The following is a 21,059-nucleotide window of genomic DNA, read 5'->3' on the forward strand; positions in this document are numbered from 1 at the left end:
ACTCTCAGATTCAGTTCAGACTGCTGATATTGGAGCTTTTACGTGGTTCTGCCTTACAATAAAACTGCCAGCGTTGAGCATTAAGGCCCAGATGATAAAACTGACGTGTAAATGGAATATTCGCAAAGTAGTACTCACATCAGCAAGATACACAGATGAAGTTTAAAATAAAGAAAAATGGCATCTTCACCTGGAGTTTTATTCTGCCAATATCCTTACCAAGATATTCAGTCAATGGTAACTCTGAAAACATCCAGTTCTCTGGGAGGGCAGTTAAACACAACTTCTCTCAGATGGTTAATAATCTCCGTAAATTAAAATAGGTTTGCCTATTAAAGAGAAACATTTTTGGCTAATACTGACGTGCCCTCAAAGATAATTAGCCATTATTTCGACTGATAATCTTACCTGCTCTATTTCATCTCATCTTGCACATCCGTACTGGGATTCAATGAAAGATAATCAAAGCTGTTTTAAACCCAGGAGGAATATTCCATATGCAACATTGAGATACATGATTGTTTTATCCTACAAGTCACTCCGAGTGAATTCTGCTGTCATTGTTGCCTCTGCTGCTTTAATCTCGGGACAACGGTTGGCATTCAGCCACACCGCTCAAGTCTTGACACTTGATTGAAGTGTCCTCTAATGTCCCGTCTCTCTCTCTCTCTCTCTCTTTCTCTCTCTTCCCACCATCTGTCCAGTGCTGGGTGCCATTCCTGAGCTCTGCCAGTGCCGAGACCTGGAGCTGGACTGTGACAGTGCACAGCTTCAAGACGTCCCAGTGGTGGCCATGAATGTCACCATGATGTGAGTAGAATTTCTTTTTCTTTTTGGTATCTTAAAGCTCAATCCGTCCTCAGAAAAAAGCCTTCATCCCTGACTGGCTGCCGCCGCATGCGAGAAGCCGGACTTACTTGAAGCCAGAATTACAGATAAATCTCTGGCGATAGTGACTAATTCAATACCCCTCACTTTCAGCGGATGAGTAATAAATGCCCTTGGAAGTCTCATGAGAGCCAGCCTCAGACACTTGGTTTTCTTAGAGCCCCCTGTCAAAAGTTTATATTTCAAGATGTCCTTACTTTGGCACAATAGTACAACATATTCTTTAACAAGTAAAGAAGGACATGTAACCCTGCAGTTAATACAGAGTTTGATGGACGTACAATAGCCTGTCTCAGTCTTCTTCACGGCGCAAATTAGGCTGTTTTTATGTGGCAAAATACCTGGCCTGTCCTCATTATGTCTTACAAAGTTTCTGCCTTGTCATTGGCGCGGAATCCTGTGCTCAAGAGCCAAAAGGAAATTGATGAATTCGGGCAACTGTGTTTGTATGAATTGTGGAAATGACAATACAAATAAAACAACAATGTTGTTTAGTTATGACAGCTGTGCATCTGCTCCACAATGCACACAACAGCTTTGGCCCGCAGGCCCTAGTTTGTTATCAGAGGTATTCAGTTTTCAGTTTTATGCAAATGAGATTCTTTTAAATCAAAAAAAGTTGTGTCCCAGTTGTCTTCCTTTTAGATGGACTCATTGAGGGGGATATTTCTTCTTTGTATTGGCCCAAAAATGTGACGATTCTCTCACTCTGAGGGCTGCCTCAAGGTCTTTATTCAGGTTGCTTTCCAGTGTCATCATCTGTTGCACCTGACATTTAACACCACCTACTGAAGGCTATAGTAGTAACCCGTCTAATATCTCCATGGCTGTGACATAACTGCCTCTCGTAAAAGTCAGGGACGCTTTCCTTTAGAGATGTGTTGTTAAGTGCCAAACCTCCTATTAAATCAGTGTTTCTCACACACGGGCACAGTGCTGCTCTCATGCCGTCGGGTTAGAAAAATGGTGAAGAAATCTCTCACAGGCCAAGGCGACATCTTCAAATATCTCGCTTTGTTGGACTAATAGTCCCAAACCCAACGATATTCAGTTCTCACACTCGAGGAAAAGCATAAAATGTTTTTGTTCCTCCTCCGGGTACTTTAAGTGATGCCACAGAAATGGACCACCGTCATCCGTCAGTTGGCCGAGAAATACAATGTTAGAGGGCGGTAGGTCCGAGGAGACGGCGTTAACAGTGAGAACATCTTACATTGCCCCAGAACTGTCCTGTTCCAAGAGTTTGGCCTGTTAGATCACATGTTTTCTGATCTAGGCAGCCCCTGGGTTGTTACGGTTACACAGTTTGTGGGTTAAAAAGAACTCCAGATACACAAATGTCTGTGGACAATGTCTGTTTTTCATGATACGTCTGCTTTCAAAAATAAGACCGAAGGTCTGTGTTGTAAAAATGGGCTCCTTTTGGATTCACAACTAGGTTTATGGAAATATAATTGCAGGTGAAACAGTACACGTTGTTGGTATTTTAAATATTTTAAAACCGAGGAAAAGAAAACTCCAAGGACAGATAAAAAATAAAAAAAAGAGTACTGCTCTGTATTGGTGTCTTTTTTTGTATCTATTGAGTTGGTCATTTTAATGGTGAATAGGTCTTTTGATCCTCAGGCTCAAAATCCCCATCAATTACATGTTATTAATTGTAACCATGACAATATAAAGGGATGAGCTGACCAGCTGTTCACATGCAAAAGTGCTGAATTAAAACCTCATTGTGAATGCTGATGTTAAGCCTCTCTCTCTCCTTCAGGTCCCTACAAAGGAACCATCTCCAAAAACTGAAAGCAAACACATTCTCTAAGTACCAGAGTCTACAAAAACTGTGAGTTCTCCATGAATGATGGATCGCGTACAAACACACACCCTGTATTTTATGCATTGTAATTTATTTATTGCATGTTATCCTTTTATTGTCCTTTTATTCAGTCTTTTATCTATGTCTGAGAAGCCTCATATATAATACATGAGTAGTGTTAGCATGCATGGGCGCCGACAACATATTTGCATATTTGCCTTCTTTGATACAAAAGAGACGAGATGGCGACGACCCGGCCTTTGAGTGACAATGGCAACAAATGAGTTCCCCCGACTACAAAGGTGCTGAGTGCATAAAGCTTCTGAACTGCTGGGAACTTTGACCAAAGCATGGACTCACTCGTCGGCGACTCGCGTTGTGTACCAACCTTTTGCACAGCGCCACCGCCTGAGGCGTCGGTAGAGCGAGCCTCGACCATCCGACCGACAAACCGTTTGGCTCCCTCACACTGTCGGTATTCAGATGTGATGGATTGAAAAGAAGTTCCCAGAGATATGCGCAACTAAACATCAGAATGAATCGCAATGTGTGAAAAAAAAAAAGAATTTGCCAGGTATTACGTCGACCGTGACAGTCGGGTGTCAGATACTAATTTCTCTCTGCACGGCTGAATTTGCAATTAAGAATATTCCTTTGTGTAAACTCAATCAACGTCAAGCATTGTATTGGTGTGTCTTTTAAGTTATAAAACAAATGGTTATTTAATGTCCTTTTCTCATTGTTCAAATGATTCACACGTTGCTTTTTTTTTTTTTGTATAGATATCTCCAGCACAACAGAATTCGAGACGTGAGTCCTGACGCATTTCAGAGGGCTCTATAATCTAACTAGGCTGTAAGTTTGATCATTTGTCTGATACTAACAAAGTACGTATGGTGGCACTATTTCATGGTACTATAGGCTCTTTATAGCATTATAGACTAATTCTCTGATGTCTTTAACGACATTTTTTATGACATACTATTAACTATATTTGCATAGTTGTTTTGATCGAGTCGTTCTTTATGCTTTTTTTTCAGTTATTCAGTTTTACAGATCTGTAGACAAAATCAACTATATGATTAGTCGACAAAATGGTATTTTTTAAGGATTAATTTTTTTCTTGTTGTTTGTGGCCATGTTTTGTCCTTAAAGAAAATTATAAAGTCCGATGTAAATGAAGCAAATTGGTAGTTCAGACTGCAGTTAGACCGACACCTCTCACTATAAATTAGTTAGATATTAGTCCACCCCACTTATAAGACACTAAAACAGCAAATGGCAATGCTGCTGCATCACCACGCCAACCGCCTCCATATTTAGTATGTCTCACATCACTATTGATTTTATTAAGTGTGTGTATTTCAGGGAGAATTGTTCTCTGAAGCAGAATCCTCAGTGCTGGACAGATTCTCTGAGAGCTCCCTTTATTCTACCTGTGTAACTAGTTGGTAAATCAATTCCTTGATTTTAAGTGTGTTTTTAGTGACATGCTGTATACACTCAGTATTACAGAGATAGTGGGGAGTCTGCTCTCACCAGCAAAAGTGCAAAAAAAACAAGGCGAGTGCGTCACAACACCGACACGGCGGCTCAATCCGGAGTCCGGTTCCTCGGATTTCTTTCTGCTCAGACATTCAGTTTGGAACGGGGCTCTCGATCCGTGGAGCCGCCTCCACGATCCGCTCGTCCACCGTAGCCCCGGGTTCTCTGAAGCCGTCCAGCAGAACCTGCTGCTTGTTCCATGAAAAGCCCCCCCCCCCCCCCAACAGTACTGCAAGTCCGTCTGATCACGCTTGAATCGCGAGATAGGGAGCTTTGTGTCTGGGGCTTTTTTTACAATCCAAGTTAGTGGTAGGGCCTGCAGCCACTCGAGAGCATGTTGATATATGACTCCTCTAAAGATGTAAAGAATGGTTTACAGAGCAGGAACACACCCATATTCTACTTAAAGCCTTGGATTCTGTCTCACCTGAGGGATATGGAGCCTCCACTAATTTGGGGACAGTGAGCAGACTTGGATTGTTTGGGATATTTTCTGTATATAATCTATATATTTAATCTGTATTGTCATGTGCTTTGATATGAATGCATTGCCTGCGGTTAGCAAGTAGTCTTTATGTGAACGTGAAATGATTTGTGAACTCCAGATTAAAGGAGTGCATAGAGTTACGAGTCCAAAAACTGCTCAGAAACTACAAGTATGAACTATTAAATGCAATTACAATACTTGAAAATGACCGTATGGGACTTCCATATGCAATTAAATCAAAGGGTTGCAAGTTTTCCTATTAGTTTATCCGACATAATAACCAAACTCGTCTTTCCTCTGTTAGATATCTGAGCTATAACAAGATCGCTGTCCTCATGCCGGGGGTGTTCCAGGACCTGCACAAGCTGGAGTGGTTGTATGTTTATTCTTCACTGAAAGAAAAAGAATATAAAAAGCTGCATGCATAGTATATGAGGGTATTTTAATGGATTTTTGTTATCTTTCATATCCTGTTGTTCATTGTAGGATCCTAGAAAATAACGATATCAATCAAATATCTTCCTTGACGTTTCTCCGGACTGAATTCCTCGTTTTGCTGTGAGTTTTTCTTTTTTCCCCCTTTTTTGCTTTGACGGGATTTCTTGTCAAATCAATTCTGACATTGTGATTTTAAGAGGTTTTGATGATCGGTTTGGATTGAGTGAGTGTTGATCCTTTTGAAGAGTGCACTACACATTGTTGCGTTGCGTCTGGCTGATTGACAGGGTTATGATGAACAACTCTTTGGCAAATCTGGATGACATCTGTCGGGAAATGCCAAGATTGAACTGGCTGTAAGTAGGATGCTCAAAAGCTGACATGTCATTTGGCAGTGTGTGTGTGTGTGTGTGTGTGTGTGTGTGTGGGTGTGTGTGTGTGTGTGTGTGTTTTTTTGTATTTGTCTGATACTTCCTCTCTGTGTGTGCAGGGATTTAGAGGGAAATCTAATCGAAACCATTGGAAATGTCTCATTCTGCTCATGCAACATGCTGACAGTTCTGTAAGTACATATCTACATAATTGATTCCATAGCAAAGTGTTTGCTCAGCCTCCGTTTTCTCAAAATGTGATAAGCGTATGCTCGGAATCAATGCTGGCAGTTCATTCAATGTGAATATGTAGATCAATAAGTATGGTAAATATATATATATATATATATATATATATATATATATATATATATATATATATTCCTCTTCTCCAGTGTTTTACAGCACAACAGGATCAACCATATACACAAACAGGCTTTTTCCATCCTTCAAAAGCTTGGAGAATTGTAAGTTCATTTTTTTTTTATTGTGCCCAACAAACTGTTTCACGATTGTGACCAAAAAGGAAGCTGACGTGACGCAATGTGCATGTGAAATATTGTGAAGAGGTGCTATATGCAGAAGAGAGGGGAAAACGTGCAGAGTGGGATATTGCATATATAGTATATGCTTGGACAAGTATGTGAGCCTTAATGTGCAGTAACTTTTTGTCTAAGCAGTAACAACTTCAAACATAGCTGCAAGCAACAACTGACACCCTTTACGAAGATAAGTCTAATGATGTCACATTTGAAATGAAGGCGTCGTTGAACAAATATGTCATTTGGACCATTTGTTCCTTTTGTTCTTCCCGTTAGCTGAAAGGCCTCATGAGGGATGGAAGACACAAATGTGTTGTCCGCGTTCCAGTTAGCGGGGCTTATTGTCCAATACTTTGTTCCAGACCTACACACCTCTGCACTTCTAGGCAGATTGTAGATACATTTGTGTTCCCCAAGGATTATTTTGGTTAGACTCTGACCTTTTTGGTCAGGCCCAAAATTCATAAAGATCTACAGGTTGGATTTCGGTTAAATGTGTTAGGATTATCCATGGTCTCCAGTAGAAGAATTATCCCCGTTGTTAAAGTTGGAGTTGGTTAATCTTCTTTCTTTTTTTAACTCTCATTAATTACATCCCGACAACAAGCAATAACCCAAATGCTCTGAAATCCAATTTCTGTGATTTGCATAATAATCACAGCATTCACCGCAGGAGTGTTGTTTTCAGCGTGCCTATTATGCAATCCTCACCCCGTACATCGCAAGAGTTACAGTGGACCATCTGTCAGAAACCCAGCAATCAGTATCTGTCTGTTGTTCTTTGTTTCTTTGTGGAAATGATTATTTTTATCTCGGCGTGCAGGGATCTATCCAGCAACAGACTGGTGGCGATCCCTCCCAATCTCTTTGTCTTACTGGGGGATTTGCTCCAACTGTGAGTTCTGCTTACACAAATACACCGCGATGGACAAATCTGTACACAAGCGTTGCTATTTCATAGCTACTGTTAGGTTGTAGTGGATTTTATATATATTTGCACATGTAGATAAAAGAAGTTTATGTTTTAAATTAATACATAAAGAAAGATATGATAATTAATTTGGGATATTATGAGGAATATTCTGGAGGAATGTATTATGAAACATAAGAGAGGATCACTGTTTTATTATTCTGTTTTAATGACAAATGTAATGATTAACTGTATGATGCATGAGAATGAATGAATGTTTTATTGTTTAGACAATAGTTCAAATGGATGCCGATTGAAACCTAATGTGTTGCTTTTATTCGGAAGGCAGGATAATAGGGTTTTATTGTGAAGGGGAACTTCCTGTCCTTGACCGGAAGAGTGAGCTTTGACCTCGCCTGTTTACTAATTGGCGTAGCGAGTAGAACTGCGGCATCCTTTGAACTGACCAATGGAACTAACCTTTAGGTGTGAATTCATTTGCATGACCATACTAATAGCCGAGCATTTGTTCTGGGGACATGGTTCTACTGGTCTGGAGACTCGAGACAGCCCCGGTCTGTGGCTCCCTGGGAGCTGCACTCCGTCTGTGGAGAGTTCCTCCTTTCTGGCCCCACGATCGTGAACGCTACATGAGTATTATCTTTGCCATTAAATATTGTTAAACTTTAACTCGAATCCTGAATTTCCTGCGGCCACGGGACCCGGAGCTTTGAACACGAATCTTACACTACTTAGCTTTCTTTTGTTCGCTGCCAGGGAATGGCCACAGATTCTGCTGTATGCTTCGAGAAGATTGAAGTTCAAAGTGATTACTAAATAGTATATGAACTCCTGAATTAGTGCTGAGCACCCGGACCAACACATTGCATTTCCTTGTGGCTGCTTCACAATAAAAAGCCACCATGCAGTAGGGTGTTATGTTTGCATTAGCAGTCATTTAAGATGTTGTAAAAAGAGTGAACAGCTATAAATTATATAAAATATCGCTGAATTACATGCTACATTTTCCTGTGAATCTCTCGTTCTTAGGTATGTAATCTGAATCCAATGCAGGAATGGCGGACTCTCACACTTCTTATAACAACTACTATCTTGAGATTTCTCAACTGTTTGTTAATACATGAGAATTTCGGATGAAATGCAAAATAGTAACAGAAATTGGATTTAGATTTCATGAAAATCAGAAGGATTCTAGCTTGTAAGTCGTGGTGCTGTAGGAGTCTCAACATTGTGGTGGCTGGATCATAAGATGCCATCAGTTAAAGAGGAATAATGCAAGGAAACTATCTTCCAGATATGCATGTGCATGAAAAATGACGTTCAGAAAATGATGTCAATAATAAAGAGGATGTATTTCCATGTGAACTAATTGAGGAGTTTCTTATCTTCTAGAAATATATCCTACAATCCTATCGTGGAGCTCCAAGTTGACCACTTTGACAAGTTGCATAAACTCAAGTCATTGTAAGTATATGTTGCTACACTGTACGGGAGACTGTGGGTCACTGGTTAGCGGGTTAGCAGATCTTTCAATCAGAGGATCGGCGGTTCGATCCCTGCTCACGCCCTAGTCGATGTGTCCTTGAGACACTTAACCCCAAATTGCTCCCCGTAGCTGTGTCTACGGTGTGTGATTGCAACTCGCTTTGGATAAAAGCGTCAGCTAAATGAAATGTAATGTACGACTCCTGCAGCTAATTTTAAACTAAGGCACTGCTTAGGTGCCCTTGAACAAGGCACCGAACCCCCGACTGCTCGGGGCCCCTTGCTCTGACATTTCTCAGTCCCTCAATGAAAGCATGCGCAGAGCTCCTGTTTTCTGCAAGTTGGTGTGCTGTATTTTAGGTCTGTGTGTGTGATGTCTAAAAATAACTACAGCGTGAAATTCTTTTTTTATTAAATTTGTCTGGCAGTCTCTGCCAACAGTCTAGTGTGTGTGTGTGTGTGTGTGTGAGAATGGGTAATGGTTGGCTTGTGTTATAAAGTGCTTTAGGTGGTAGGTAAGATGATATGCAGTCTGAAAACATAAACTGGATAGGATGGAGGGAGGTTATTATTCTTTCAACCGTGTCCCATTTTGTTTGTGTCACAGCATTTGGCTGCATGATTGTTCTTTACTGTCTTGCTTCCTGAGACACGAGTGTCATAACGTGTATTAACATATGAAAGAAAATGTACTTGTGGCCGAGCAGAAATGCTTCTCTAATCAATAAGTTGTAAAATGTCTCTGTGTGTGAGCGCCACTCAATCGATATGTCATTATATTCTCCAGGAGCATTGAAGGAATAGAAATTGGAAACATACAGCGGAGGATGTTCGAACCTCTCAAATACTTGACTCATATGTAAGTACGCCACCGTCACGCTCTACCGTGTGTTCGTTCACATGTGTTTGTAGTGTTGAGTCCAGAAAGAGGCTTATCAAGATTTTCACGCTCTGACTGGGAGATGAACTCAAGCTGAGTGTAATCCATCTTCTCTGTGGGTAAAACGGCGTTCGGTACATCCACGCAGGTCCTGGAAAGGATTGCAACAGACAGAAAATAAATGCCCCTTCCCTCATATGTAATCGCGTAAGACTCCAGCCGTGAACATTATTTGCTTTTGTCTCTTGGATCTCCGCCACTGGACCGACACAATGGAGGTGATTGGAAATTAGTTTGTGGTGCTCACAGCATAAGAAAAAGAATATCTATCTTTTCGGAAGGCAACATATCTCTTGACGGAAACCGCTTTGCTGGTACTGGGGATAATCCACAGATGAAGTCGTAACCGGCACGATGTTTCTGGAAAGACCTGTTGCTGGTCAGTCTGGACCAAAGTGTTGTACAATCATTCATTGCCCCCAGAAGGTGAATCCTGATGGCCGTGGTGATCCCGAGCCACTATGAGGTTGACATTTGTATTGCCATAAAGTTTGCCACAGACGTTCATGTTCCACTCAGGATGAATTGTAATAACTTTGGCGATCCCCCTGACCTTTCGTCTAGCGGCACCATCGGGGTCAGAATGTTCCAACACTTTGGTTTGTGACTGAAGGCATTTCTCCTGGATAGCTCAAAGCAAAAGGCATATGGAGTTTTTGAGAAGAAAGAAAAAAATCAATTTCAATCCAAATAGGTTTTTGAGATTATGTAGACCTCTCAAGCCCCACAGCTATACCCTGAGTTTGAACCCAATCAAATCCCCAATCAAAACCACCCAAACAATTCTGTTGTGTTTTCTATCTAAACTTGTGAAAAGAAAACCCCTGAAAACAGAGTGCAGAGTGCACACCAGGCTGTAAGAACACAAAAAACCTTGCGTTCGAACATAAATGGACTTCCTTATCTTTTTGCTCAACTTGACGCTCTTTCTTTCTTTCTTTCTTTCTTTTTGATCCGCAATCACAGCTACTTCAAGAAATTCCAGTACTGCGGCTACGCTCCTCATGTGCGCAGCTGCAAGCCCAACACCGACGGCATCTCGTCCTTCGAGGACCTGCTGGCCAACATCGTGCTGAGGGTCTTCGTGTGGGTGGTCTCGGCCACCACCTGCTTCGGCAACATCTTCGTCATCTGCATGCGCTCGTACATCCGATCCGAGAACAAACTCCACGCCATGTGCATCATTTCTCTCTGCTGTGAGTCGCACTGCATTGGAAGGAGAGAATATCCTTTATCATCATAGAGCATGATTTACAATCTATATACGTAACACGTATTATCCAATTAAGTCATTAGGGGAAAGAGTGTAGTATTAGCAGCCAAAAACAGATCTTTTGTTATCATGATAGAATTGTCAAATTATAGACCTCTGGAATTATGGATACATCAACAAAAGTGACAAATTCTAGAAAATACTTTAATATTCTGAAGCAAATAGTCCGTAGTGGTACATTTTAATTGAGTTTCCAATGTGCTTATCCGTGCGCTTCATCGACATTGATTGTATATTACACACACTGGCACCCTCATGAATACGACTAAATGAAAAGAAAATGATACAATCTCTTTAATGTCATATTATCCATCACTGAATTTAAAGATTCACAAACTCCAAAACATTATTCGTGGCGTAACATTGACACAAAGAAACTGCTCCAGGCCTTTGAATGAATAATAGCAAGCTCTCTGGCTCACTCATCTGCCAAGATAATAATAGTTATCATAGGCTGTAAATAAGAAGTGGACATAGTCATTGTGACATCACCCATCGGTTTGTGGACCGGCGTTTGGAAGCCTTGAGTTTGTCGATTTTCACCACCGCCATGTTGTTGTTTTTCTCAACCAATGAACATCATATGTGACTGCTCTGGTAGCGACAGAGACCTGTCAATCACTGTAACCCCCGCCCTAAAGCATACTCTACATTATGTTCTATTTTACCATTGAAGAAGACTTGAAACTAGAGATTGAGACCATACTCTCAAGTTTACAATGTTTACTGACGGAATATATCAACTGATATGTCATTTTCTCAGGAGTCACCCCCTGCTGGTCAGTAGAGAGAATGCACATTTTAAAATTCCCTTCCGCGTTTGCTCCATTCGTCAGAACTGGAGGTTGCCAGTCATTTAGACTGACGGCGTATGCTCCAAGTAAATATATAGTTTTGAAATGTTTGTGGCGCACACTCAAACAAACCCAAGTTGCACAAGGACTTCACATGAATGCATTGGCTTAGGAGTATTCATGTGAAGTTTAGATATGCAGCTTTTCCTACTGCTTAGATGTGCAGTGGCATTCGGATAAGGGATGTGAGAGCCCTCCTGTTCCCCTCAAGTAAACACGGGGAGCACGGTTAGCTGTGAGTCGCCGGCTCGCCATCGACATCCTCAGACCATCCGAGAGGCCATCGCAATGCCCCCAATCTCGGATCTTTTAATGGGATGCAGTTACTCATGTGAAAATCATGCAATGGCATTTCCTTCCAGTTTTGGCATGTTTGCTCCTGCTTTACATAACGGTATGGCTCTCACCGTGTTATTATAAGTCACAGGAGGACATTTTATTCATGCATATGCTGTTGAAAAGAATATAAGGCAAACAAAATAAGCACCTCGCTGGTATGGGAATTCCCTGAATGGATCAATGCGGGTATAAAAACCAGCTAGTGTACATTGACTTTATGGTCATGACTGTATTAACTGCACCAGAGAGAGAAAGCTTTCAAGCACAAAAGATATCAAAACATAAATGTCCTAACAATATAATATATATAGCTGATATCTGCTCTCTTTCCTGCTGCAGCCACAATGACAGCCAGCAGTTGTTATTCATAATCTCATATTGGGGCTCACTTGTTTAATATGTCGACCTTTTAAAAGTATATTAATGTCGTTCAGTGTGAACTGTTTTCAGTACCGGACTAATTTCTGGTGGCTGAGATCCAGACAAAAACAGATATGAAGGTAATTAACGCGAGCAAAATGTGCAACGGTGGATTATGTCTCCCTGTGCAAGTAACGTTGCTTTTAATCTAGTTATTAAAGGAGTTTTAACAAGATGAGTCTGAGGTTGTCAACAAAGATATAGTTTGAGGCACCAAGAGTATTCCCTATTTCTCTCTGCCTCTCTTTATCTATCCGTTTCTTTTCAAACGCAGTTTCTGTACATTATTTCTCAAATATAGATTAGTTTTATTTTTCCAGCTGTCCCAATCAATTTTTACAAGGCCAATTATAAGATTTAAAAAAACATAGAGGGAGTCTTTAATGATGAAACATACAGTGTTGAAACATACTGTGTGGAGTCAAATAAAATGCTCTTTGAAGAACATTGGCATGTTTCCATATCAAAGGAACTATTATCAGGAGGGTTTGATTAATGGATGTATCATATTATTTAACATGAAGCAGAGGAGAATTCCTTGAAGGATTTAAACTGAGTTAAATTTCAGCGAAACACTTTAATTAACTTGCCACGGGCAGAGAAAGTAGAATATCAAATAGAACAACATGTGGTACTGGGATTTATTTATTTTTTGTACATAAACCTTTACTCAATGTAGGGCTTAGGGCTTGTGAAGATGTAATGCAAACAGTATATGAAGCAGGAATGTGCATATCCAGTCTTTACCTATATACATTGTATTCATTGGCATCATGTAGTTATGCACACATAAGTACTGCCTAGTCCACAATTATCCATAAATATATATATATATATGTAGGTGTAGGTCAAAAACTATTATCCAATGTGTGTTTTTACCATATTATCATGCATCAATAATTATGTTTGTATAATGTGTGGTGACCAGATATTTATTCACATAATGTTTTAATTGGACCAGCACCCCCATGCTACGAAATAGTGTGGCACAAAACCCCATAGCTAGCCAAGTTTTAATTGTTACTTTAAAAGAAGATGTTGTGACCAGGCTTGTTGTTTCCCCCCTCTCTTTCCATTGTTTATGCTAAGCTAAGCTAACCGGCTCCTGACTCCGGTTACATATTTACCGTATGACAGAATATTCTCATCCTCTCGGCAAGAAAGTGACACCGCGTACATTCACCTAAATGTCGAACTGATGCACGTTTCCATTAAGCGTGATCCAAATGCTTCACAGCATAGATTTTTCTCTTCCTGTCGTTCTCTTTGCCACATTGCAATTTATAAAAGTCGGGTATGTTTGAAATGAAGTGTCTTTGGAGGTAAATATATATTTACACAAAAACGTGTGTATTTTCCATAAATGCACATCGCATTTGTGTGAGAAGCTGCAGGTGCAATCTTTCTGTGCACGCCTGTCATTGATACATCTGACCAGAGTGTAATCAGGAATGACTGGCTATTACCATAATAATCCAACCTCTGCTGATAATATACTTTATATCGGTCGGGGTAGGATTATTGTGGTTGAGTAAGATTAACTCAAATGCCACTTATTAAACACTATGCAGCGGGGGCACTGGTTTGGAATTCTGAATGTGCAGTTTCTATACATCTATATTCTACACATTCAGCATGTACGATTATTTTTAGATCTAATGCAATGAGCTTGTTGCAACCTGTCTTTCTTCCCTGACAGCAAAGCGTGATGCTCTCTGCACTCTTTGCTGTAATTGTCCTCCCTTTATTGATCACAAAATTTTAACGGTGTGCCCTAATGTGAGCATCTGGTGGTTTGTCCTATAGATTCGTCTTACTATGCATGGATTTACTAGGTTGAGTGGCGTGTTCATATTTTGCGTTCAAATAAATGCGTCCGACATTGCGGTTTCCGAATGAACCATGCTCAAGGTGTAAGCAGCAGCCAAACAGTTTGCTTATTTAAAGAGGTACTAAACAGTTAAAACGTGTTTTATTTATTTTGGCGCGACTGTGGCTCAGTGAGATAGCGGATCGTGCCCCGATGTGCCCCGAAGCTTGTGCCATCTGTGTATGTTTGGGTACGAATGGTGAGGTCATCCGGATGGGCAGGTGGCACCTTGCATGGTAGCCCCCTGCCATCACTGTATGAACGGGTGAATGAACATGTCGTGTTAAAGCGGATGGAAATAGGCTCAGACCTCGGGGTGAGGTTGCACTTCTTCCCAGGGGGCGTGTGAACCAGACTTCTTTACCGTCAGTAAACCCTCCGAATGTGTTGCAAATTACAGCGCCCCTTCCTTTGCAGGTGCAGACGGGCTGATGGGCGTCTACCTCTTCATGATCGGCGCGTATGATTTGAAGTTCCGCGGCGAGTACAACCGGCACGCTCAGGCCTGGATGGACAGCGGTCAGTGTCAGGTCATTGGCTCCTTGGCCATGCTGTCCACGGAGGTGTCCGTCCTTCTCCTCACTTACCTCACTCTGGAGAAGTACATCTGCATCGTCTACCCTTTCCAGTACTTGACGCCTGGATGGAGACGAACTGTCACCATCCTTTTCGGGATATGGGTGTTCGGCTTCATCATTGCCCTTCTGCCGCTGGCCTGCAAGGGGCTGTTTCGCAACTTCTACGGGACAAACGGCGTTTGCTTCCCGCTGCACTCCGAGCAGCCGGAGACGCTCTGGGCTCATGTTTACTCCATCGTCATTTTCCTGGGTGGGCATTTCATTCTCGCTATAGTCCTTTTTTAAACTTTTATCGTGCGTTTGATTGACTGTTTTGTTTATTCCCTCGTTCTCTAAAGCCACTTCTCTAAATCACAGTTACTATTTAGTGAGCATATTTGTATTCATATGCATGCGGACGCATAGCTTTGTTATAAGTGTCCAAACGTGTGCTACCGCAGTTGCATGGCAGTCCAGAAACTAACCGAATATTTCTCCGCAGGTCTGAACTTGGTGGCATTCCTCATCATTGTCTTATCCTATGCAAGCATGTTCTATAACATCCAGAGAACAGGGACTCAGGCCACTAAATACAGCAACCACATCAAGAAAGAGGTGACCATCGCCAAAAGGTTCTTCTCTATCGTCATCACTGACTCCCTTTGCTGGATCCCCATTTTCATCCTCAAGATCCTGTCGCTGCTGCAGGTGGAGATTCCCGGTACAGTAGAAGTGCTATAACCTTTTAAAGGGATGCTCAACTGAAAGTGTACATGTTTAATATCAAATACAACCCCTCAGTAGGCTAGCTAATGTGGCTCTGAAAGGTTTGTAGTGTGCCGTTGAATTCAGTGGCAATTCCTGTCAGAAAAGAAGCAAAGAAATAATACAATTTCATAATTTCACAGGTTGAAAGACTACGATTGTCATCACCATCATTGCATCCCCTCACACACAAACATATTCATACTTATCACCCTCAACCATATTCTGTGGAATTGTTACTCGTGGTTTCTGTCTTCTTATGTTGTCCTTTCAATACTCAAGTAATGCTTTATTAACATTTTTTGTTTTTCCTTATTTTTCCAGCTTTCTTATAAAGGTGTTTTTTTTCCCCTAATATTTTGAAAGACACCAATCTGTAAGAGAAACATTTAATTTACGAATTGCATTTTTCAATGATTTTTTTTTACTTTATCACAGGGGACTAAAAGGCATTCATGAGTGAGTCACTCCGAGGCTAAATCCACACCACTACGTTTCTGTTTCAAAATGCCATATCTTTCATATCTTTTGCTGCGTTTACATAGGCACCCACAAGCCCAGAGGATGTGAAAAGTCATGTTATTTATATATTATACACAAGGTATCGAATTAATCCTATGTTTCCATTTGTGGTAATTTCATATGTGAGTTCTAGACATCCCTGCCATCTACCATACCAATATCTTTATTCCATGTATTATACATGTAGCAGTTCTTCATTGCTCACAGCTTTGATAAGGAGCAATGACACAATAAGGTCGACACAGGAGTATTAAATAACGTTTTAGAGCCACCTTTCAAGCTTACAGGGAGATGAGTGCTAAAAAGAGGGATTTGTGGTGGAGTGTGACCTAGAAGTATTGCATTATCTGTCACAGAGACCTCAACCTTTTTGTTACGGCCCACTTCTGATTGTTAAAGAAAATCCAGGGACAGGGAGTCCCTGGATAAATGAGAAAGAAACAGCATGACTCAAAAGGAAAAAGAAACAAACTGGGCTGTAAATCTTGTGTTGTGCCTCTTGTCAGCTGTAATGACCAAAACTAATATTCTGCTCACCCTCATCATAGCTTGTCATCATGTCTTCAGGCCAATGCTGGGCGATACGCCCCAGGTCTTCCATCCCGATTGGGGTCATTTCACATCGCGATAACGATATATATCACGATTATATGTATGTACTCTTATGTGAGTTACATACTAGATTTTTTAAAAAGACCTTTTTCTGCAAATTTATCCGATTTTCTAGTGAAATTTGAGTTTGGTGCGTGCTTGTTATTATCAATTTGGATGTCGAAATTGTGTATCACGACGTCGCTCCTAGGTGGTGCTCTAAGACCCAGGAGTGGGCCCCGGCTTAGTTGTTGAGAATAGCTAGCAGGTATTCATCGCTATAGGAAGAGCATTCAGCTACAACCTCAATGTTGTTTGCACTGAATACCCTAATGGCCTATTAGTATTGTGCGTGATCCGTTATATCCATAACCTGCTAAACTGGAGCTTCCTAATTAAAAGAGATTCTCATTTATTAAATAAATGTGTTTAATAAAAGGGTTCATGTTGAAGTGTTCTCCCAACTTATATTCATGTTAAACGTAAAGACTTTTTGAATGGTCTGTTTTGACTTCTTCCTCTCCGCGTCTTTTCTTTCTCGCCAGGCACCATCAGCTCCTGGGTGGTCATATTTATTCTGCCCATCAACAGTGCCCTTAACCCGATCCTTTACACTCTGACCACGCGGCCTTTCAAAGAGACCATTCTGCAGGTGTGGGCCAACTACAGGCAGAGGAGGCCTCTGCTCAGCGGTCACCCGCCTCATCACCCGTCGCTCACCTGGCAGGAAATGTGGCCGCCGCAGGAGAACAACCACGGCCTCGCCGCGGCGCGTTCGCCGGCCGCCACGGGCACGATAGCCAAGCTCGCCCCCGTGGGAAATACCAACAATGACATTATCACGTGCACGAATCAATTTCAGAAGGAGCATACAGTGTTGTGAGTATGTTCACAGACGCGATGCGTAACACACTCAGAAACACACAAACACACGCACAAACAATTTTTTCGCCACCTGAACAGATCAATTGTGATTCAGGTTCATTAATCTTAGCAAAAACGGTCATTGATTTGTGTCCAGATTTCTTCTTTGTGTTTTAAAAATCATTCGTATTCATTAGTATCTCCATTAGAAATCCCACTGTGTACATTTTCTTGCCTATACGCAGCATCCATAAAGGGGCAATGGATGAAGTCAGTGCAGTGTGGCACTACAGCTCCTCTAATGAAGACTAATGGCAGCTTTCCAAGAGATATATCTATCAATGCGGAGCTGCAGCCATGCCACGAGTATGGTTTGGTTTTTGTTCTGTGATCTTTCATTGCTCAGTTAAATGTTCTTCTTTCTGAAAGCTGAGTATTCTGTCCCTATTCTGAGCTGAATATTAATCTACTATTATATTAGGAAGTCCAAGTTTGGCCAACTTAATTTCCAACATTGATTTTTTTAAAGAATTGAATCCAGTAACTACAGCTCCCGTCGGCCATTTGACAGCCCCCCCTCTGTGGTTACGGCACTTCAAATACGGTGCCGTTTTATGCTCCACAATAATTGTTGAGTGTAGAAGTATAATCTTCACTTTGGAAACCGTAGTTTGGTCCTTGGATGGGAGACGCATTGCAAAATAACTCAGAAATGTTAATTTTTAGAATCAAAAATCAAAATCAGGCGAGGAAGTAAAAATTATTGGGTATTTGTATTTGATAATTCTGCTCACGATGCACATCTAAAATAACATGAAACTAAAAAAAGGACCACAACTGTTCTGTTCATTATGAAACTTTTGAAGCACGTTTACTGTAGTTCTTAATGTCTTTGAGCGAGGGTGAACATACAAGAACGAAATTGCAGAAAAAGCCTTTGAAAACATCAGAATTTAAAACTTTAAAACTGTATTTGCCTTTCTCTTTTCAAACGTGCATTGGCATCAACAGCACACATTTCACATTGATAGCTTAATATCATATTGATAAGGAGTCATGCAATTTACATGCAGCAAAGAACATTTGTACATCCAGGTGACCTTCTAAGTGTTATGCAGCGTTCACACCAAAAGCGTTGCGAATATTCCCGACACTTTTGGTGTGAACGCAGCATTAGCATTCATCCAGTCTGCTAAGGAGGGATAAAAGGACAACATTTGAATTCTGTATTTAGTCCATTTAGTGTTTTCTGTGTTGCCTCTGCCAACAAACATTATTGTATAGAAATATTGAATGTAAAAAAAGAATGTACTCCTTTTGGGGAGAGAAAAGTATCCCAGCTGGTCTGGGGTTACTCACCGCTACACCACACTACACGTTTTTTCTTTTCTTTTTTTACAATGATCTGTACGGTGAAGACATTTGTACAATGGTCATAAACTGTGCACATACTTTGTTCAATAAACTACTGATTCCTGTGGAAATGTATCCTTTCAGACATTGTATGAATGATAAGTGATGATAAGTGAAACATTATGTGTGCCATTAGTATTTGCATAATATTGAAAAGACGTGGAAGCCAGCTGGCCTTTGTAGATATACTGATAATATATGCAGGCTTATATAAAGTGTTGATGAGGAAACATGTTTTTAAAAATGTTTTAGCATTTCATTTGTTGAATTGACTTGTGTCTTACCATCATTATTTACAATGGTAGTTTTTATTTCTGTTTTTCTTGACGTGTGAACAATAAACATATTTATGTCTCTCATCTGCTTGTTGACTTAAATATTATTTGGTTTATATTGGTTATTTATCTTATCTTATCTGTGTCAATGAGCCAGAAGAGCAACGAAGGGCCTTCGTAGTATTCCTCGAAGTTTTGAAAGCGTATAATGACTTGAAGCCAATTTTTTTATTTTGCAAATTACACAAATATAAAAAAAAAATAATAATAATTTTTATTTTCAGTCATGCTAACACCGTGGCTCGGTGTCTGCCCCGTTGGTACGGGCTGTAAGATCTCAACTACTGGGCGCCATGAAATGTTAATAACTTTTTAATCATAATTTTTTTTAATTGGCCAATACTTTGATTTATGACCAAATACCCAGCGAAGCCAAGGCGGATGACCCTGTGTTCTTACGGCAGTATGCGTCAATAACTACTGAGGTAATAAATCAAGTAAGAAGTAGGTTTTTTTGTCCCTTATGTCTATAAGGGGGGAAACAACTACTTCTTACTTGATTTATTACCTCAGTAGTTATTACCTTTAACCCTTTGAAAGTGGGTTTTCAGTTTATGAAAGTCAATTCTAACCATTTCAGTCGCCTAATGTACTTGATGCTAATTAATCCAGATTAATCCTGGAGAGCTATCCCAGATTACATTATTGTATGACAGACAAATTGTCTTGACTAATCCCCAGCCATGATGATGCTAGACATGCTGCAACGTTATTCTTTGAAACCCTTAGTGTGTTGAGGTGAGACGGGCAGCCAGGCAGAGAGCTTTGTAATCACAATGGTGGACGGGAGAATTGAACGGCAATCCACCGGCGGACGAGGAAAAGTTTGCAGAACAGCCAAACGTTGGTGTTTGGTGCGCTCGCGGTGGTGGTTGGGATGGAGGCCAAACTTTCCTTTCATGGAAATTGGGGGAGAGAAGCGGAGTAGCTACAGCAGCATTCAAAGGACGCGCAGTTTGCACGCAATTAAATCCTGCAGTACCAATAATCACACCTTGCAATGAAAATTATTGTTCGTTCTCTAAAAGCAGTCGGTTGGCACGCATTAATGTTAATTCCTTAAAATGCTGAAGAAAAATTATAATTCTGCCAACTTCTATTTATTCATTCCCTGATTCCTGACATTTTTTTAGCAGTAGGCCATCAATATATTTCTACGTGCACAGCATTTTCAGTGAGTTTTAAAGTCTAATCTCAGGGATACACACTGTATGTGTGTGACTCATGCTGGGCAGTGAATGTCCTCATCGGTTCAGTGAATTTGGTAATCTGTCTAGTGTCATTAAATTGATGTGTCAAATAATACAATTTCTCGAAAGTCCATCAGGGGGTTGGTCCCAAATTGTCTTTTAAGTCTTTTAAGCCGGAACACATTTTCTTCTCACGGGGTTAGGGTTACCTTTAAATATGAAGTTGCGACCTCTGTTTGTGCATTTTCTGTCACACAAGCCTTTTTCTTCGATACGGAAGCCGCCTCGACCCAGGAGAGATCATGGAGATCGGTATGGCTTTTAACAATCTAGACTTGGCAGCACCCTGGAGAAGGAATTTCTCACAGCACTCTCCCCACGTTGTTGCAACGTTTTTGTTATTATCCCTAAAATGAGCAACAGCCCACATTTCTCTGGATCTCTATTCCTCCATGTACACAGATTTTCTACTGAGCAATATGCATCACGTTGTACCACACTGGAGTGTTATGCGGTGTGAGATTATGCTTGTATATTCATTCTCAATAGAGAAGGACTTGCTGATGGAAAGCAGAAAGCACAACCGGTAAAGAGCCACAGTCAAAATCACAATTTTTGGAAAAACA

The 21,059-nt window shown here is 40.8% G+C and overlaps 1 protein-coding gene across 1 annotated transcript in view; it reads left to right on the forward strand.

The window, feature by feature from the left end:
* The window catches only part of rxfp1 (relaxin family peptide receptor 1), a 40,659-nt gene extending 22,910 nt beyond the window's left edge, over positions 1–17,749 (forward strand). Inside the window, 17 exon segments of the mRNA XM_034543004.1 lie at positions 705–810; positions 2,657–2,728; positions 3,484–3,526; positions 3,528–3,556; positions 5,038–5,109; positions 5,220–5,291; positions 5,459–5,527; positions 5,662–5,733; positions 5,938–6,009; positions 6,908–6,979; positions 8,408–8,479; positions 9,288–9,359; positions 10,407–10,636; positions 14,614–15,024; positions 15,256–15,474; positions 17,177–17,535; positions 17,741–17,749. Coding sequence (XP_034398895.1) covers positions 705–810; positions 2,657–2,728; positions 3,484–3,526; positions 3,528–3,556; positions 5,038–5,109; positions 5,220–5,291; positions 5,459–5,527; positions 5,662–5,733; positions 5,938–6,009; positions 6,908–6,979; positions 8,408–8,479; positions 9,288–9,359; positions 10,407–10,636; positions 14,614–15,024; positions 15,256–15,474; positions 17,177–17,535; positions 17,741–17,749 — 2,051 coding nt within the window.
* Positions 17,750–21,059: the final 3,310 nt, after the last annotated feature.

This window comes from Cyclopterus lumpus, chromosome 10, assembly GCF_009769545.1.
Source record: "Cyclopterus lumpus isolate fCycLum1 chromosome 10, fCycLum1.pri, whole genome shotgun sequence".
Classification (NCBI taxonomy): Eukaryota; Metazoa; Chordata; class Actinopteri; order Perciformes; family Cyclopteridae; genus Cyclopterus; species Cyclopterus lumpus.